The sequence below is a fragment of the Zea mays genome, chromosome 2, assembly GCF_902167145.1.
Source record: "Zea mays cultivar B73 chromosome 2, Zm-B73-REFERENCE-NAM-5.0, whole genome shotgun sequence".
Taxonomy (NCBI): Eukaryota; Viridiplantae; Streptophyta; class Magnoliopsida; order Poales; family Poaceae; genus Zea; species Zea mays.
The window spans coordinates 2,949,934-2,967,252 of NC_050097.1; the positions used below are offsets into that span (position 1 = coordinate 2,949,934).

Sequence of the window (17,319 nt, forward strand, 5' to 3'; positions counted from 1 at the left end):
CTAGGACCTGACACGTCTGGCGCGTCCGCAAAATGTGGCACAGCCTCCGCCGCAGCCACGTCCAAGGCCACAAAATAATCCAAGTCCTCCTCCGACGACTCCTCAGTCCACTCAACCGAGCTCCCAGAGTCAGTAAAATCAAAAAACTCAGATACAGACCCACCATATTCATTTCCATCTTTCGCGGTCGAAGCCGCCAAAAACTCAGTAGTAGCGGTTGCGTGCGCAGGCCCAAAATCTTGAACCTGCGCAGCAACCAAAATTCAGTACAACATCCAAAAATTCCCCAACCCTAATCACCCACTACGCCACCTGCGAAGGCCCTGCCGCTGCGGGAGCCTCCGCCGCAGCCTCCGCCGCTGCCTCTGCCCCAACCGCCGCAGGATCTTCAGCGCTCGGCACAGCAGCTGCGGGGGCATCGGGCGCGCCTTCGGCCACCTTTGGGGGCAGGTCTTCACCGGGCGCAGCAGATGCGGGGGCGCCTGGTGCGTCTTCCGCTGTCTCCGGGGTCGATCCCGGGGCGACTCCAGTCGCGGCCTCCGCAGGGGTCGTCTCCGGGTCAGGCAACGCGCTGTTCAGCGCCCCGAAGTCGTCCACCCGATCGCCGCGCTCCGCCTAAGACAAAACGCACAAAAATTCAGCAAACACACGCACAGACCGCATGCAGCAAACGCCGAGCAAACGACAACGTTACCTGAGCCCTCGCAGCCTCGGCCCGCGCCCTGACCACCTCTCGACCGTACGAACCCCACATCCGGTCATAGAGGGCCCCGGCGGATTCCTTCACCACGGGGTCTTCGACCTCAAAGATATCTCGCCCAAAATCCTCATCTGCCTGGTCGAGGGCCTCAAAGTGCCGGCACCCTTCGCGAGAGAGTGCGTTCATCGCTGCCTCGCAGGTGACCAGGGAGGTGAACGACATTAACCCCGCCAAGACAGTGGGGAGCTCCTGCAGTTCCTCCTGCACCCATTCCAGACAGCGAAGCCCGGCCTCTCGCTCCGGCACCTCGAAGTCACCGGTCCGCACACCCAGCTCGCGATATGCAGTCATGAGCTGCGTGCGCGTCCGTTCAGCCTTCGCTCGCATCGCGGCCTCGGCCCCCTCCGCGCGGCTCTCCAGGGCAGTAAGCCGCCCCTGCAGCTCTCCGGCGAGCTCCTTGCGATATTGCCCTCCGCCCGCGCCAGCCTGGCCTCCGCCTGCGCAGCCTGCTCTTTGGCGATGGCTTCGTTGGCCTCCCTCCTCTCCCCCGCCAGCTGGCGCCGGAGGTCAGCCTTCTCCTTCTCCAGGGCGGCCACTTTGTCCGCCAGTTTGCGGCACTTGCTGTCGGAGGCCGACTTCTCACGGACAGCGTCAGCATGTTGCGTCCGAAGTCTCTCGACTTCGGCAGACAAAGCTGCCGTAAGGGCCCCCGACGCAGTGCGGCTGGTGAAGTCAGCCACCTGCAGAGCACACGTAAAGCCGCTGTTTAAAAAAAAAACTCAGCGGACCTGACTCAGCGCCTCCGTCGCCCGACTCAGCGCCTCCGTCACTCCTTTCAGCCGGCGGGTCGCTACGCCCGCCTCGTCCCTGACCAGCGCGAGGGCCGACACCTCGCCTCCGGCGCCGAGGGTCTCACTCCTTGCCTTCGGCGCTAGCGCAGCTGTCACGATCGCCGCGCCAGGCGCAGCAAGAGCAAGCTGGCCCTCGTCCGACCCTGCAACGCGTCAACAGATTAAAAAAAATATAGACTTACCCCCAAGATAATCATCCACATTAATCTCGGTGCCGAAGTCGGCAACGCGTTTGCCCGGCAGTGGCAACGCCCGAGCCGCCTTCGCAGCCTCCGCCACTCCGCCGGCCGGCGGCACCACCTTCGTCAGTCTGGGGCCTCCGGCGCCCACCGTCGCCTCCGCGCCTTGCTAGGTGCAGAGACGCCCGCCTTCGCCGGCAGCGGCGGTTTGCCTCCGCCGGGGGCCGCAGCCTTCGCCGGTCCCCGCTGCCTTTTCGGCCGAGCTTCGTGAACCCTGACAGTCGCCTGGCGTTTTTGCGCCGCACCTTGGCGATCCTTGTCCATCACTGCCCACACAACAGCACCGATATTTTGCCCGTAAGGAAAAACTCTCCACCGATGAACCATACGAGATGTAAAATAGTCCTCCTCAGCCGCGCAGGGGATAGGAACGTCTTTAGGCCAACAACCCCCGGTAACCCTCAGCATCCGAGCCGAAGACTCCTGGAGCTCGGGCGAAGACATCCTTTCCCCCGGGGCCGCACACGTCCTCATTAACTCTCTAGCAAAACTATCAGACACCCCAAGTCCTCCCATCGCAGTACCTAATTTTCTCTTTTTCGAGGAGGCGGCGGCCACCAGCGCAGGGTCGCCTCCAGTCTCCACCGCCGGTTTCTTCCCACGGCGGTCCGCTTCGTCTTGGCCAGGGTAGCCGTCGTACGGCAATTGATTTAATTCGAAGACCCTGTTCAAACGTTCATTTGACCCGCGGATATCAAAGCTGCGCTGGCCTTTCGTCCTCGGCACGTAACGCCCCACGAGCCGCACCGCCAAGTCCTCCGCATCACGCACAAAGGCGGTCGGGTCACGGTTTCGCAAATTCAGTGCGAAGGCAGGACTTCGCACCACCCTTCCTCCGTGAAAAGGCATCTGACGAGGGCATACTTCGCCCAGCGCCCAGCCGTGCGCCAAGGGCCAGACCCCGTACGCCGCGAACTCTTCAACTAAATCACGACCGCTGCTCTGGCCGGCGGCGCACCGAAGGGCCCCTTCGTCTGCATCCTCTTCTGCCACTTCAAAAGGCGGATACGCAGAGTAATAGTGAGAGCACATTTCAGACACGGGGAGTCCTTCATGGCCTTCGACAGTAGCCTCAGCAACGTAAAACCAAAATTCATTCCAATTGCCCCACTTGTTGCGGGCGCACGGGACCAACTCCACTACTGGCATTGTGGTCTTGCCGGTCTTCGGCGTGAATGTGCATGACCCGAACTGGGCAACTCCGTCCTCAACCATCCTTTTCTGCCAATGCAAACAATAATTCTTCGCAAAAACTTCAACTGACGGCTGTCCGCCGTACGAAGTCGTCGCCCAGACATACTTCGCCAGCGCCACTATGGCGTTCGGTGTCAGCTTATGTATTTGAACACTGAATCTACGCAGGACTTCGCCAACAAACTGGAGCGCAGGCAAGCGGAGTCCGGCGACGAAGAACGCCTCGAAAACAACTAACTCGCCCTCCGGCTCGGGGACTTCCTCCGTCCCCGGAGCACGAGCGACTCCGCCTCCAAAGTAGCCCAACCGCTGCATATCTTCAATGCGGGCTGACGTCATCCGTGACACACCAAAATCAACAGAGTCGCCGGCGCGCAACTCCTCCACCATCACGCTACTCAACGTCTCCTCAGACGAGGCGGCGGCCGGCGGCGTGGCGTCGGCGGAAGAAGAAGAGGATGGCATTGCTACGTACCGTCGGCGGCGGCGGGCGGTCTGCTTCACTCGAGCCAGAACGCCGGCGAGCAAAAGGAGCAGCGGAGGAAGAGGAGCAGCAAGACAGCGGGCGGCTAGGGTTTTACGGAGCGCGGAAGGCAAAGTTCAAACAGCGCCGCCCCCGCCCCCTTTTATAGGCAGGGCGCGGCTCTTCGGGAAACCCGCAATCCGACAGGCCGCGACGCTTCGGGAAACCCGCAATCCAATAGTACGCCGTCCATCAACGGTCACATCAAAAACCCCCGCGGAACCACTTCGAGCGAGGGCAGCGTCTCCGCCATCTAGCGACGTCTTCGGCACCAGGTGACTTTGTCGAACTGGTCCCTCGGAGGGCAAATGTTGGGGCGAAGGCAAAGACGCCACCCTTCGCTCGAGGCCTTCGCTGCAGCCGCTGGTCTGACAGAGACAAAACGGGCAGGGACACCCTTCGCAGGACTCGGCACTTTGACGAAGGCCTGCGGCGACGTCTTCCCGCGGCGCGGCCTCGTTCAGTCCCAAGGCCCACGTGTGATCTGGCCCATTGTAACGGGCCCCGTTGGCCGCCTCTGTATTACGGGCCTAACTTGTAAAGGCATACTTGTAATTACAGCTTGTAACCCTGCTTTATGGGAATATTCTGGGGATAAACTAGGTGTCTGAGGGCACATGCGTCCTTAACACAAGGCGTCAGGCACTCAGATACCTATAAATACCCCCGCACAGTGCCCGTGAAGGGCTAGATTAACAGAGCTATTGCCCCCGAGCACGTAACCCTGTTGTCACCACTGTTCACCATTGTTGGCCTTCTTGCTGCTGAGAGCAAGTTCCAACAATGTTCATCATCCTCGCTGGGGTGGAGACCGGGCTGAGCCGGAGCTCTACCTCCCGCGCGGGTTCGTGGGTTCGTGGGTAGCGGTGTCAGCATGGACAGAGGCAGAGTTGGCTCGAAAATGAAGACTTGGTCGGCCGGAGCCTGGCCGGGTCGTCCGTTAGCGGGACCGACGCCGGAATTGATCCACCGAGGCCTCGGGCCGGGCTGATGTCCTCGGAGGACAGCTGGCCGAGGCCTCGGGGTGACCAGCCAAGCCGCCTGCTCGGGCCGGATTTTCGGAGAAGACCCTGGCGGCGATGGCCCGGGCTTGGTGATGACGTCGTCCTTCAGAGTGGAGATCCTCGGATCGGGTCGCCGTCCGAGGCTAGGTCGGACCTCGCCGAAGGTGTAGTCGACGCCGAGGGTGCTGCTGCTCCCTTCAGCCGTCAAGATCCGAGCCTGCAGGATCGGATTGTCTTGTAGCGTGTGTTTTCTGCGGCCGCCGAGGCCCAAACACACCCTCGCCGTGTTGTAAAGCTGCGCTTCTTTTCCTCTTGTTTCGAGTATCTAGACTTTTTCGTCGGTAACAAAATTATCTGTGCGAGCGAGAGTTGCTTTTCACGGAAGGTGATGGGTGAGGTATTCGTATCCCAGAGGCGTAGGAATCCCTCGGCTCGGTCGGCCTTGCCGCTTACGCGCGCTCTTGCCCGTCCATGGGGTTCTGTCACCGTCGCAGTCGAGAAGGCCCGAAGAACCACTTCGGCAGAGGAGCTTTCGAGCGTGAAGACTTGTTCGGTCCGCGGAATCACTTATCCGAATGTGAATTACTTATCGCAGAAGGTGATGAGTGAGGTATCCGTATCCCGGAGGCGTAGGAGTCCCTCGGCTCGGTCAGCTTGGCTGCTTACGTGTACTCCATCGTTTTCAGGATCCACTTCCGAAGTGGTCGAAAAGCACGAAAGACATTCTGGCAGAAAGGATCTTTTTTCGAGGAAAAAATTCAACGCAGAGGGGGTTCCCCCTTTTAGCCCCTGAGGGAGGGTCGGGCTTTGCCGAGGCAAGGCTGACCCTTCCTTGATGACTAAACTTTGCATGAGAGCGAGGTATATGAACAACTTGAAAACATCTTAAGGGTAGAAGCGACGTAGCTGTTGGATGTTCCAAGCGTTGTTGTAGACCTCACCTTGGCTGTTGGCCAGCTTGTATGTTCCGGGCTTCAGAACTTTGGCGATGACGAACGGCCCTTCCTAGGGAGGCGTGAGCTTGTGTCGCCCTCGGGCGTCTTGTCGCAGCCGAAGCACCAGGTCGCCCGCCTGGAGGTCTCGGGACCGGACCCCTCGGGCGTGGTAGCGTCGCAGGGACTGCTGGTACCGCGCCGAGTGTAGCAAAGCCATGTCCCGAGCCTCTTCCAGCAGGTCCAGCGAGTCTTCTCGATTAGCCTGGTTGCTTTGGTCAGCATAGGCCCTCATCCTTGGGGAACCGTATTCTAAGTCTATGGGCAAGATGGTCTCGGTCCCATAGACTAGAAAGAACGGCGTGAAGCTCGTGGCCCGGCTCGGCGTTGTCCTCAAGCTCCAAACCACCGAGGGGAGTTCCTTCATCCATCGCTTGCCGAACTTGTTGAGGTCGTTGTAGATCCGAGGCTTGAGTCCTTGTAGAATCATGCCGTTGGCACGCTCTACTTGCCCATTCGTCATGGGGTGAGCCACGGCGGCCCAGTCCACTCGGATGTGGTGATCCTCGCAGAAGTCCAGGAACTTTCTGCCGGTGAACTGGGTGCCGTTGTCGGTGATGATGGAGTTCGGGACCCCAAAACGGTGGATGATGTTGGTGAAGAATGCCACCGCCTGTTCGGACCTGATGCTGTTTAGGGGTCGGACCTCGATCCACTTGGAGAATTTGTCGATGGCGACCAACAGGTGCGTGTAGCCCCCGGGTGCCTTCTGCAAGGGGCCGACGAGGTCCAGACCCCACACAGCAAAAGGCCAAGTGATGGGTATCATCTGCAGAGCCTGAGCAGGCAGGTGGGTCTGCCTTGCGTAGAACTGACACCCTTCGCAGGTGCGGACAATTCTAGTGGCGTCGGCCACCGCCGTCGGCCAGTAGAAACCTTGCCGGAAGGCGTTTCCGACAAGGGCTCGAGGTGCCGTGTGATGGCCGCAAGCCACCGAGTGTATCTCTCGTAGGAGTTCCTGACCTTCGGTGATGGGAATGCATCGCTGGAGGATACCTGAGGGGTTGCGGTGGTAGAGCTCTTTCCCGTCTCCCAGCAAGACGAACGACTTGGCGCGTCGCGCCAATCGCCGAGCTTCGGCTCGGTCGAGGGGCAGCTCTCCTCGGTGGAGATATTGCAGGTACGGGGTCTGCCAGTTTTGATTAGGCGTGACCATGCTTCGCTCCTCCTCGACGCGCAGTGCCTCACCCTCGGGGGCCGAGGGTACCTCGGGCTGAACCGAGGATGCCTCGGGCCGAGCCGAGGGTGCCTCGGGCTGAGCCGGGGGTGCCTCGGACTGAGCCGAGGGTACCTCGGGCTGGGCCGAGGGTGCCTCGGGCTCAGGCGTGTCGTCGATCTTGACGGAGGGTTGATGCAGGTCTCGGGAGAAGACGTCCGGGGGAACCGTTGTTCGCCCCGAGGCTATTTTAGCCAGCTCGTCTGCAGTCTCGTTGTAGCGCCGGGCGATGTGGTTGAGCTCGAGCCCGTAGAACTTGTCTTCCAGGCGCCGAACCTCATCGCAGTAGGCCTCCATCTTCGGGTCGTGGCAGTGGGAGTTCTTCATGACTTGGTCGATGACGAGCTGCGAGTCACCGCGAGCGTCGAGGCGTCGGACCCTTAGCTCGATGGCGATCCGCAACCCGTTGACCAGAGCCTCATACTCGACCACATTGTTGGACGCCGGGAAATGGAGGCGTAGCACGTAGCGTAGGTGCTTCCCGAGGGGCGAGATGAAGAGTAGGCCTGCGCCGGCTCCTGTCTTCATCAGCGACCCATCGAAGAACATGGTCCAGAGTTCCAGCTGGATCGGAGCTGTTGGGAGCTGGGTGTCGACCCATTCAGCCACGAAGTCCGCCAAGACCTGGGACTTGACGGCCTTCCAAGGGGCGAACGAGATTGTTTCGCCCATGATTTCCACCGCCCACTTTGCGATTCTACCCGAGGCCTCTCGGCACTGGATGGTCTCCCCCAGGGGGAAGGATGACACCACAGTTACCGGATGAGACTCGAAGTAGTGTCGCAACTTCCGTCGCGTCAGGATCACCGCGTACAGCAGCTTCTGAACTTGTGGGTAGCAGGTTTTGGTCTCGGACAGTACCTCGCTGATGAAGTAGACTGGCCTCTAGACAGGCAATGTATGCCCCTCTTCTCGTCTCTCAACCACAATCGCGGCGCTAACCACCTGAGTGGTCGCGGCGACGTAGATCAAGAGGGCTTCTCTGGCCGCTGGGGGCACCAAGATAGGCGCATTCGTGAGGAGCGCCTTCATGTTCCCGAGGGCTTCCTCGGCCTCAGGGGTCCAAGTGAAGCACTCGGCCTTCCTTAAGAGGCGGTATAGAGGCAGACCTCTTTCGCCGAGGCGTGAGATGAAACGGCTCAGAGCCGCAAGACATCCCATGACCCTCTGTACGCCCTTCAAGTCCTTGATGGGCCCCATGCTGGTGATGGCTGCGATCTTCTCCGGGTTGGCTTCGATGCCCCGCTCGGAGACGATGAACCCCAAGAGCATGCCTCGGGGTACCCCAAAGACACACTTTTTGGGATTGAGCTTCACGCCTTTCGCCTTGAGACATCGGAATGTCACTTCAAGGTCGGAATGATGGTCGAAGGCTTTCCTCGTCTTGACTATGATGTCATCGACGTAGGCCTCGACCGTCCGGCCAATGTGTTCGCCGAACACATGGTTCATGCACCGCTGGTACGTCGCATCGGCATTCCTCAAGCCGAACGACATGGTGACATAGCAGTACATGCCGAAGGGCGTGATGAAAGAAGTCGCGAGCTGGTCGGACTCCTTCATCCTGATTTGGTGATACCCTGAGTAGGCATCGAGGACAGACAGGGTTTTGCACCCAGCAGTGGAATCCACGATTTGATCGATGCGAGGCAGAGGGTAGGGAACCTTCGGACATGCTTTGTTTAGACCAGTGTAGTCTACACACATCCGCCATTTCCCTCCTTTCTTTCTCACAAGCACAGGGTTGGCAAGCCATTCGGGATGGAATACCTCTTTGATGAACCCTGCCGCCATTAGCTTGTGGATCTCCTCGCCTATGGCTCTGTGCTTTTCTTCGTCGAATCGGCGCAGAGGCTGCTTGACGGGTCGAGCTCCGGCTCGGATGTCCAGCGAGTGCTTGGAGACATCCCTCGGTATGTCGGGCATGTCCGAGGGACTCCACGCGAAGACGTCGACGTTCGCACGGAGAAAGTCGACGAGCACTGCTTCCTATTTGGGATCGAGCTCGGAGTCGATCTGGACTTGCTTGGAGGCGTCGCCGCTGGGGTCGAGGGGAACAGACTTAACCGTCTCCGCTGGCTCGAAGTTGCCGGCATGACGCTTCACGTCTGGCACCCCCTTAGAGAGGCTCTCTAGGTCGGCGATGAGGGCCTCGGATTCGGCGAGGGCCTCGGCGTACTCCACGCACTCGACGTCGCATTCGAACGCGTGTCGGTACGTGGGGCCGACGGTGATGACCCCGTTGGGGCCCGGCATCTTGAGCTTGAGGTAGGTGTAGTTGGGGACGACCATGAACTTCGCGTAGCATGGCCTCCCCAGTACCGCGTGGTAGGTTCCTCGGAACCCGACCACCTCGAACGTGAGGGTCTCCCTTCGGAAGTTGGAGGGTGCTCCGAAGCAGACGGGAAGGTCGAGTTGTCCGAGGGGCTGGACGCGCTTCCCGGGAATGATCCCGTGGAAAGGCGCAGCGCCTGCCTAGACCGAGGACAGATCAACACGCAGAAGCCTGAGGGTCTCGGCGTATATGATGTTGAGGCTGCTGCCTCCGTCCATGAGGACCTTGGTGAGCCTGACGTCGCCGATGACGGGGTCGACGACGAGCGGGTATTTCCCCGGGCTCGGCACGTGGTCGGGGTGGTCGGCTTGGTCGAAGGTGATGGGCTTGTCGGACCAGTCTAGGTAGACTGGCGCCGTCACCTTCACCGAACAGACCTCCCGACGCTCTTGCTTGCGGCGCCGAGCCGAGGCGTTTGCCGCTTGCCAACCATAGATCATGAAGCAGTCGTGGACCTCGGGGAACTCTCCTGCTTGGTGATCTTCCTTCTTGTCGTCGTCGCGGGCCCTACCTCCCTCCGCGGGTGGCCCGGCCCTGTGGAAGTGGCGCCTAAGCATGGCGCACTCCTCAAGGGTGTGCTTGACGGGCCCCTGATGATAGGGGCATGGCTCCTTGAGCATCTTGTCGAAGAGGTTGGCACCTCCGGGGGGTTTCCGAGGGTTCTTGTACTCGGCGGCGGCGACAAGGTCCGCGTCGGCGGCGTCGCGTTTCGCTTGCGACTTCTTCTTGCCCTTCTTCTTGGCGCCGCGTTGAGTTGACGCCTCGGGGGCATCTTCCGGTGGGCGGCCCTGGGGCTGCTTGTCCTTCCGGAAGATAGCCTCAACCGCCTCCTGGCCAGAGGCAAACTTGGTGGCGATGTCCATCAGCTCGCTCGCCCTGGTGGGGGTCTTGCGACCTAGCTTGCTCACCAGGTCGCGGCAGGTGGTGCCGGCGAGGAACGCGCCGATGACATCCGAATCGGTGATGTTGGGCAGCTCGGTGCGCTGCTTCGAGAATCGCCGGACGTAGTCCCAGAGAGACTCTCCCGGCTGCTGCCGGCAGCTTCGGAGGTCCCAGGAGTTTCCAGGGCGCACGTACGTGCCCTGGAAATTGCCGGCGAAGGCCTGGACCAGGTCGTCCCAGTTGGAGATCTGCCCCGGAGGCAGGTGCTCCAACCAGGCGTGAGCGGTGTCGGAGAGGAACAGGGGGAGGTTGCGGATGATGAGGTCATCATCGTCCGTTCCACCCAGTTGATAGGCCAGCCGGTAGTCCGCGAGCCACAGTTCCGGTCTCGTCTCCCCCGAATACTTTGTGATAGTAGTCGGGGGTCGGAACCGGGTCGGGAACGGCGCCCGGCGTATGGCGCGGCTGAAGACCTGCGGACCGGGTGGTTCAGGCGAGGGACTCTGATCCTCCTCGCTGTCGTAGCGCCCCCCACGCATAGGGTGGTAGCCTTGGCGCACCCTCTCGTCGAGGTGGGCCCGACGGTCGCGGTGATGGTGCTCGTTGCCGAGGCGACCCGGGGCCGCAGGCGCTGTGTTGCGCGTGCGCCCGGTGTGAACCGAGGCTTCCCGCATGAATCGGGAAGTCGCGGTGCGATGTTCCGAGGGGTACCCCTGCCTTCGAGAGGCGGAGCTTTTGGCCCGTCGGACCGCGGTGTCCTCCAGGAGATTCTTGAGCTCTCCCTGGATTCGCCGTCCCTCGGTGGTTGATGGCTCCGGCATCGCGCGGAGGAGCATTGCCGCTGCAGCCAGGTTCTGGCCGACTCCACTGGAAGCGGGCGACGGCCTCATCCTGGCATCGTCGGCGATGCGGTGCTGGAAGCCCTGGGGTAGATGACGCATTTCCCCGGCCGGAGGTTGGCCCGCCCATTCCTGCCCGACGTCCCGGCGGATCGGCTCAAGTGCTCCTTCTCCCTCGTCGAGCCTGGCCGACACCCCGCGGATTTGCTCGAGCTGTGGGTCATGACCCCCCGCCTGAACGGGGACCACTGCTAGCTCCCGTAGGATGTCAACGCGAGGCACAGGCCTAGGGAGATCACCGTTCTCCGGCACACCAAGATGGTTGCCTTCGGAGGGACCCCCTAGATCGACGTGGAAACATTCGTGACTCGGGCCGCAGTCCTCGTCACCGAGGCTGCGGCTACTGTCGGAACAGTCGGAAAGGCAGTAGTCGCATGCGGTCATGAAGTCCCGCATGGCACTGGGGTTGCCAAGTCCGAAGAAATCCCAACAGAAGTCGGGCACGTCGTCTTCCTCGGACCCAGAGGGCCCGTAGGTCGAGACGTCCGTCAGCCGGTCCCAAGGTTACCGCATACGAAACCCCAGAGGGTTTGGACTCGCCTCTACGAGGGCGCCCGCCAAAGCGAAGTCGTTTGGCGGGTCGAGGCTGAATCCAGGGGCGTGAGATGAGAATCGGTCGGTACCTCTTGGTCGACGGGCGGTGATGAAGTCACGTCAGGGACTGACTGCACCGTCGTCTCTGGTACGAGGGTGACGCCCAGCAAGCCTTTCGCGAGCGTTCTGGCGTCGTCCGTTTGCTTGGAATTGGCGCGTTGCGGGGAGACGGCGCTCGTCTTCGTCTCAAACGCGAGGTCGATGCCCGGCGCACCCCCCGTTGGGGTGCCGGTGCTGTCGACTCGCTCGACAGCCGACGAGGCGCTGCCTCCTGCTTGGCCTTGGTTGCCCCGCCTCCTCCTCCGTCGGCGGGGGAGAGGACGGGGTGAGCTCGAATGTTGTTCTTCCACCACGCGGGGAAGACGTCGTCGATTCCGCCGCCGGCGGGCGGGCTGTCGGCCTCCATTGCTGCTGTCGCACGGCGGGGAAGGAGTATCATGTCGTAGTTGCCGTCGAGGGACATGAACTCAAGACTCCCGAAACGGAGCACCGTTCCGGGCTGGAGAGGTTGCTGGAGACTGCCCATCTAGAGCTTGACGGGAAGCTGTTCGTCAACACGCAGCAGGCCCCTACCTAGCGCGCCAACTGTCGGCGTTTCGAGACCGGGGGGTCCCTGGGCCGACGAGTGAAATGTCGCCGCGTGCCCCAGCCTAGATGGGTCGGCGCGAGGCCGAGCGCGAAGGGGGGAGAAAGGTGGCCGGAGACGGGCGTGAGAGAGGTGGAAATCCCGCGGCCTTCGTGTTCGTCCCGTGCCCAGGTCGGGTGCGCTTGCAGTAGGGGGTTACAAGCGTCCACGCGGGAGAGGGAGCGAGCGGCCTTACGCGAGCGCCTGTCTCGTCCTCGTCCCCGCGCGGCCAACCCTCTCTAAAAGGGACCTGGTCCTTCCTTTTATAGGCGTAAGGAGAGGATCCAGGTGTACAATGGGGGGTGTAGCAGAGTGCTACGTGTCCAGCGGAGCCGCGGAGGAGAGCTAGTGTCCTAAGTACACGCCATCGTGGCGGCCAGAGAGGTTTTGGCGCCCGGTTCGTGTGGTGTCGTGGCCGTCGGAGGAGCGCTGGAGCCTGGAGGAAGGACTGCTGTCGAAGCTGTCGAGTCCTTGCTGACGTCCTCTTGCTTCCGTAAGGGGGCTGAAAGCCGCCGTCGTCACAGAGTGTGCGGGGCGCCATCATTGCCTATCTGGCGGAGCGAGCCAGATGGGACACCGGTCTTGTTCCCCGTGGCCTGAGTCAGCTTGGGGTAGGGTGATGATGGCGTCTCCTGTTGACGTGGCTGGTCTGCGCCTAGGTTGGGCGATGTGGAGGCTCCTCCGAGGTCGAGGTCGAGTCTGTCTTCCGTGGCCGAGGTCGAGTCCGAGCCCCTGGGTCGGGCAAGGCGGAGACCGTCAGCTGAGGCCAGGGATGAGTCCGAGCCCTGGGGTCGGGCGGAGCGGTGTTCGTCGTCTTCCGGGGCTGAGCCCAAGTCCGAGCCCTGGGTCGGGCGGAGCGGAGTTCGCCGTCTTCCGGGGCTTAGCCCAAGTCCGAGCCCTGGGTCGGGCGGAGCGGAGTTCGCCGTCTTCCGGGGCTTAGCCCGAGTCCGAGCCTTGGGTCGGGCGGAGCGGAGTTCGCCGTCTTCCGGGGCTTAGCCCGAGTTCGAGCCCTGGGTCGGGCGGAGCGGAGTTCGCCGTCTTCCGGGGCTTAGCCCGAGTCCGAGCCCTGGGTCGGGCGGAGCGGAGTTCGCCGTCTTCAGGGGCTTAGCCCGAGTCCGAGCCCTGGGTTGGGCAGAACGGAGCTTCCTATGGTGCCTGAGGCCGGGCCTGATTGCCTGTCAACCTCACTCTGTCAAGTGGCACTGCAGTCGGTACGGCGCAGGTGGCGCTGTCCTTCTGTCAGGCCGGTCAGTGGAGCGGCGAAGTGACTGCGGTCACTTTGGCTCTGTCGACTGAAGGGCGCGCGTCAGGATAAAGGTGTCAGGCCACCTTTGCATTAAATGCTCCTGCGATTTGGTCGGTTGGCGCGGCGATTTGGTCAGGGTTGCTTCTTGGCGAAGACAGGGCCTCGGGCGAGCCGGAAGTATGTTCGTCGCTGGTGGGGGACCTCGGGCGAGGCGGAGATCCTCCGGGGTCGGCTGCCCTTGCCTGAGGCTAGGCTCGGGCGAGGCGTGATCGAGTCCCTCGAATGGACCGATCCCTGACTTAATCGCACCCATTAGGCCTTTGCAGCTTTGTGCTGATGGGGGTTACCAGCTGAGAATTAGGAGTCTTGAGGGTACCCCTAATTATGGTCCCCGACAAGAATAGTACCAAACCGTTCGATCTGCTCGCAGACTGTCCGACTACGAAGTTTGGACCGTTCGGAACATCAGAATCCACATGTGATCGGCCTAGTACAGAAGGCCAGCATAAAGACAGTCGGCCACCTAAGCCCCACGAGACGAAAGGTTACACATCATGAGTTTGTTTGGCCTATTAAGGAAATCTTCTACTCGATCTCGCCCGCACTCGGCACAAAAGGGGAAAATTAAGTTCAAATTTAATATTGCTAAGTGTGATAAAATATTTGATGAGTTACTTAAGCATGGTAATGTTAAATTGTCACATACAATTTCTTATGTTGAAGAATTAAAAGGGTGTGTATATTATAAATGGCATGGCTCCTTTTCTTCATAACACCAATGATTGTGATGTTTTTCGTCGGCAAATACAATCAACTATAAACGAAGGTTGGTTAAGATTTCAAAAAGAGGTGAAGAATGACACACCACCTGTCTCTATCACCACATTAGAGTCAATGAGCAAAAATGTCTTAGTTCGGTCGTGTCCGACCGATAAAAGCAAAGATAAAACATCATCATTGGTGATTCTCTCACGCCAAATATATCACGCAGAGTGGTTGCTCAGAAGGCTCTGAACAAAAGAAATACTGGAGCCATCGAAGGGCAAGCACTATCGGACACCCGATCACGGTCACCTGTCTTGCGTATGCCGAACGGTCTGGGTACTAAAGTCAGATAGTCTAGGACAAGCGCGGACAGTCCGACTATGAAGGTCAGACGGTCCGCAAAACGACCAAAAGCAGTAGCAACCTCATACCGTCAGACCACAACGTTCCGAAACATGTACTATGAAGCAAAACAATTCCGAAACGTCTGACCGACTCAGCAGAGTCGGCCATATTTTTTATTAGATGCTTGCTAAATATATAAAGAAGAAGGTCGTTCCACACAACTGGCCGATAAAACAAAAGAAGTCAAAAAGATAATATGTGCGAAAGCAAAGGCCAACTAAACCAGCCCAAAAGGTAGCATAGCCAAGATCGTCTGGTCATCTTCCTCTAGGTATGACATGGTGCTTCCCGGTCTATCCATCGTCGATGTGTTGTCCTACTCAAGTGTGGGGTGGTACGACGATTAATCTGTATTACTGGATCAATCCGTTTTGGTTATTTGAGCTGGGGCACCACAAGTTTTTGCCTATTAACATGTTGATCATGCAGACATGGCCAAAGATGATGTAATCTGAAATTGTCTCTGTGCATCAAAAAAGTTGATATAGGGGACAGTCCGCGTCTCGCGATCAGATTAACTCAGACGATTATCTTTATCTCGTGCATGATTATCCATCTAATCACGTGGGATTTGTTAGCTATCGCATAGGAACGTGTCCAGATCTCCCCTATATATACGAAGGGGTAAGGCCGATTGAGAACCACCGAATACATTCCAATCGAACCAATTACTTTATTTATCATTCCTGCCCTAGGAGTAGATGTAGCCTAGCCTTAGTTGTAGCTTTCCACATATCCACCTTCATCCCTATTTGACTATACGTTGTCTAGATCAATCTTGGGTGGTCTGTCGACCCCAGGATCTTACTCCCCCCGTGGGGCGGGATCTAGTTGTCTATTCAAGATACATTAACTCGACTGTCTCTTAATTTATAGACGACTCCACATCATTCGGGGATGCCCCGAGTGACCTGTCGACCCCGAGCACCCTAAGGTCTCTCCCAAAGTGGGTGAGATCTATATTCCAGCGAGTAGGAAGACAACATGCGCCATCGTGGACCATCCGGTCCAGAGCGGGACCGTCTAGTGCGACGCAGTGAAGACGCCGCTCCTGCGCCCAGGTTACAGACCGTCTAGCCCAGAGCCGTAGACTGTCCGTGCCACTGCAGAAGGCACCACCAGACGATACACCTCTAGTGATTGACGTCGAGATGGACACTAACATGCAGCTAAAGTTTACAGTATAACGATGATAACAGGTGGTTTTTTTTCGATGCTGTTACTTGTCTTCTCCCTCGACTCATTGCGCTGCAGCTAATATCATATCACTGCTTATGTGGCACCATCTACACGTAGTAGCGCGTGGACTCCGTTCCGGCCAAAAAAAATCCTGCGTCGTCAAGCAGGAATCGATGACCACAGAGACCGGCCAAAAAAAAAAAAAAACCAAACGTGTTATTGCTGCACCTAAGGAAACGCGGCCGAGGACGAGAGTGGGCCAGCGGGGTCGAGGAGGTAAAGAAAACTAATGGCAGCGAAGGAGGGAGGCAGTGGGGAAGGTGGGAAGCGGCTGCCCAAAGCCACCTCCACCACCAGGCCTTCTTCTACCCCCATCCCAACGCCCAGGCCACACCAGCGCAGCGAGCTCTCTCCTCGTAGCGGAGTCCCAGCCCCTCACGCCCTCCCGATCGCGCTCGTCGGCGCCCTTGTCGACTCGAGCCCGCTTCTGGGCCGATCGACAGCGAGAGCGAGAGCAGCGGCGCGCCGAGGAGAGCTCTTTCGGTGCTGCTGTATAACGACGACGACAGCAGGCGGCAGATAACACATAAAGGCGCGCGATGTGCGACGCGGCGGCCGTGGCGGCTCCGCGGTACAGGGGCGTGCGGAAGCGGCCGTGGGGCCGGTTCGCGGCGGAGATCCGGGACCCGGCGAAGCGCGCGCGCGTCTGGCTCGGCACCTTCGACTCCGCCGAGGCCGCGGCGCGCGCCTACGACGTGGCCGCGCGGGCCCTGCGCGGCCCGCTCGCCAGGACCAACTTCCCCGCGCTCACCTCCCGCCCTCCTGCCAACCTGCCCGCGCCCACGCCCACGTGCAGCTCAAGCTCCACCGTCGAGTCCTCCAGCGGGCCCCGGGCCGGGGTGCCCAGGGCGGGCAGGCGCGCTGCTGGGAAGCCGCGTGCCCCGCGGCAGGCGGCCGCGCCCGCCGACGCCGACTGCCGTAGCGACTGCGCCTCGTCGGCCTCCGTCGTGGACGACGGCGACGACGCCTCCACGGTCCGGTCGCGCCCGGCGCTCGACCTCAATCTCCCCGCGCCGCTCGACGTCGACGATGGTCATGACCTCGAGCTTTGCACGGACCTGCGGCTCTGAATAGGCGACCGGATCCACGGACGGATCGGGACGAAGGGAGAGAAGGCGGTTTTTGCTTTGGTCTTCTTTTCTTGATCAGATTCTGCCTTGCTTTGACTTGTCGTGCTCGAGGGAGCTTGTACCAGTGCTGCACTGTACTACTCGATACGAATGGCAATAGAATTGGATGACGATTCCTGCAACGCTATGCAGACTGCGGATCCGTTCAGAGGTCAGTTAGATCGTCGAGAGATTGTGTTTTTTCTTCTTCTTTCTTCGTATCTCTTGTTTGTGGATCTGATATTAGTTATTACATCCTACTGCGGATCCGTTCAGAGGTCAGTTAGGCATGATTTTTGTGAGAGAGTTTTTATACAGGCCAGGTCAGGCATAACATCAACTGTTTCATACAGGCTCCACCATTGTTTATTAGACCAAGCAGTAATTGCCGTAAAATCATGCCTTACAGTATGTACTGTGGGTCTGTTTGGTTTGATGTCTAAATTGCCATACTTTGCCTAACTTTTCTTTCTAAGGTTAGGGGCCTGTTTGGTTCGTGGC

At 59.7% G+C, this 17,319-nt stretch overlaps 1 protein-coding gene across 1 annotated transcript; it reads left to right on the forward strand.

The window, feature by feature from the left end:
• The first annotated feature begins 16,006 nt into the window (after nucleotides 1-16,006).
• Nucleotides 16,007-16,970, forward strand: LOC100281797 (uncharacterized). Its single transcript, NM_001154717.2, has one exon. The coding sequence runs from the start codon at nucleotides 16,249-16,251 to the stop codon at nucleotides 16,777-16,779; it is 531 nt and encodes a 176-aa protein (NP_001148189.2). The 5' UTR covers nucleotides 16,007-16,248; the 3' UTR covers nucleotides 16,780-16,970.
• The last annotated feature ends 349 nt before the right edge of the window (nucleotides 16,971-17,319 follow it).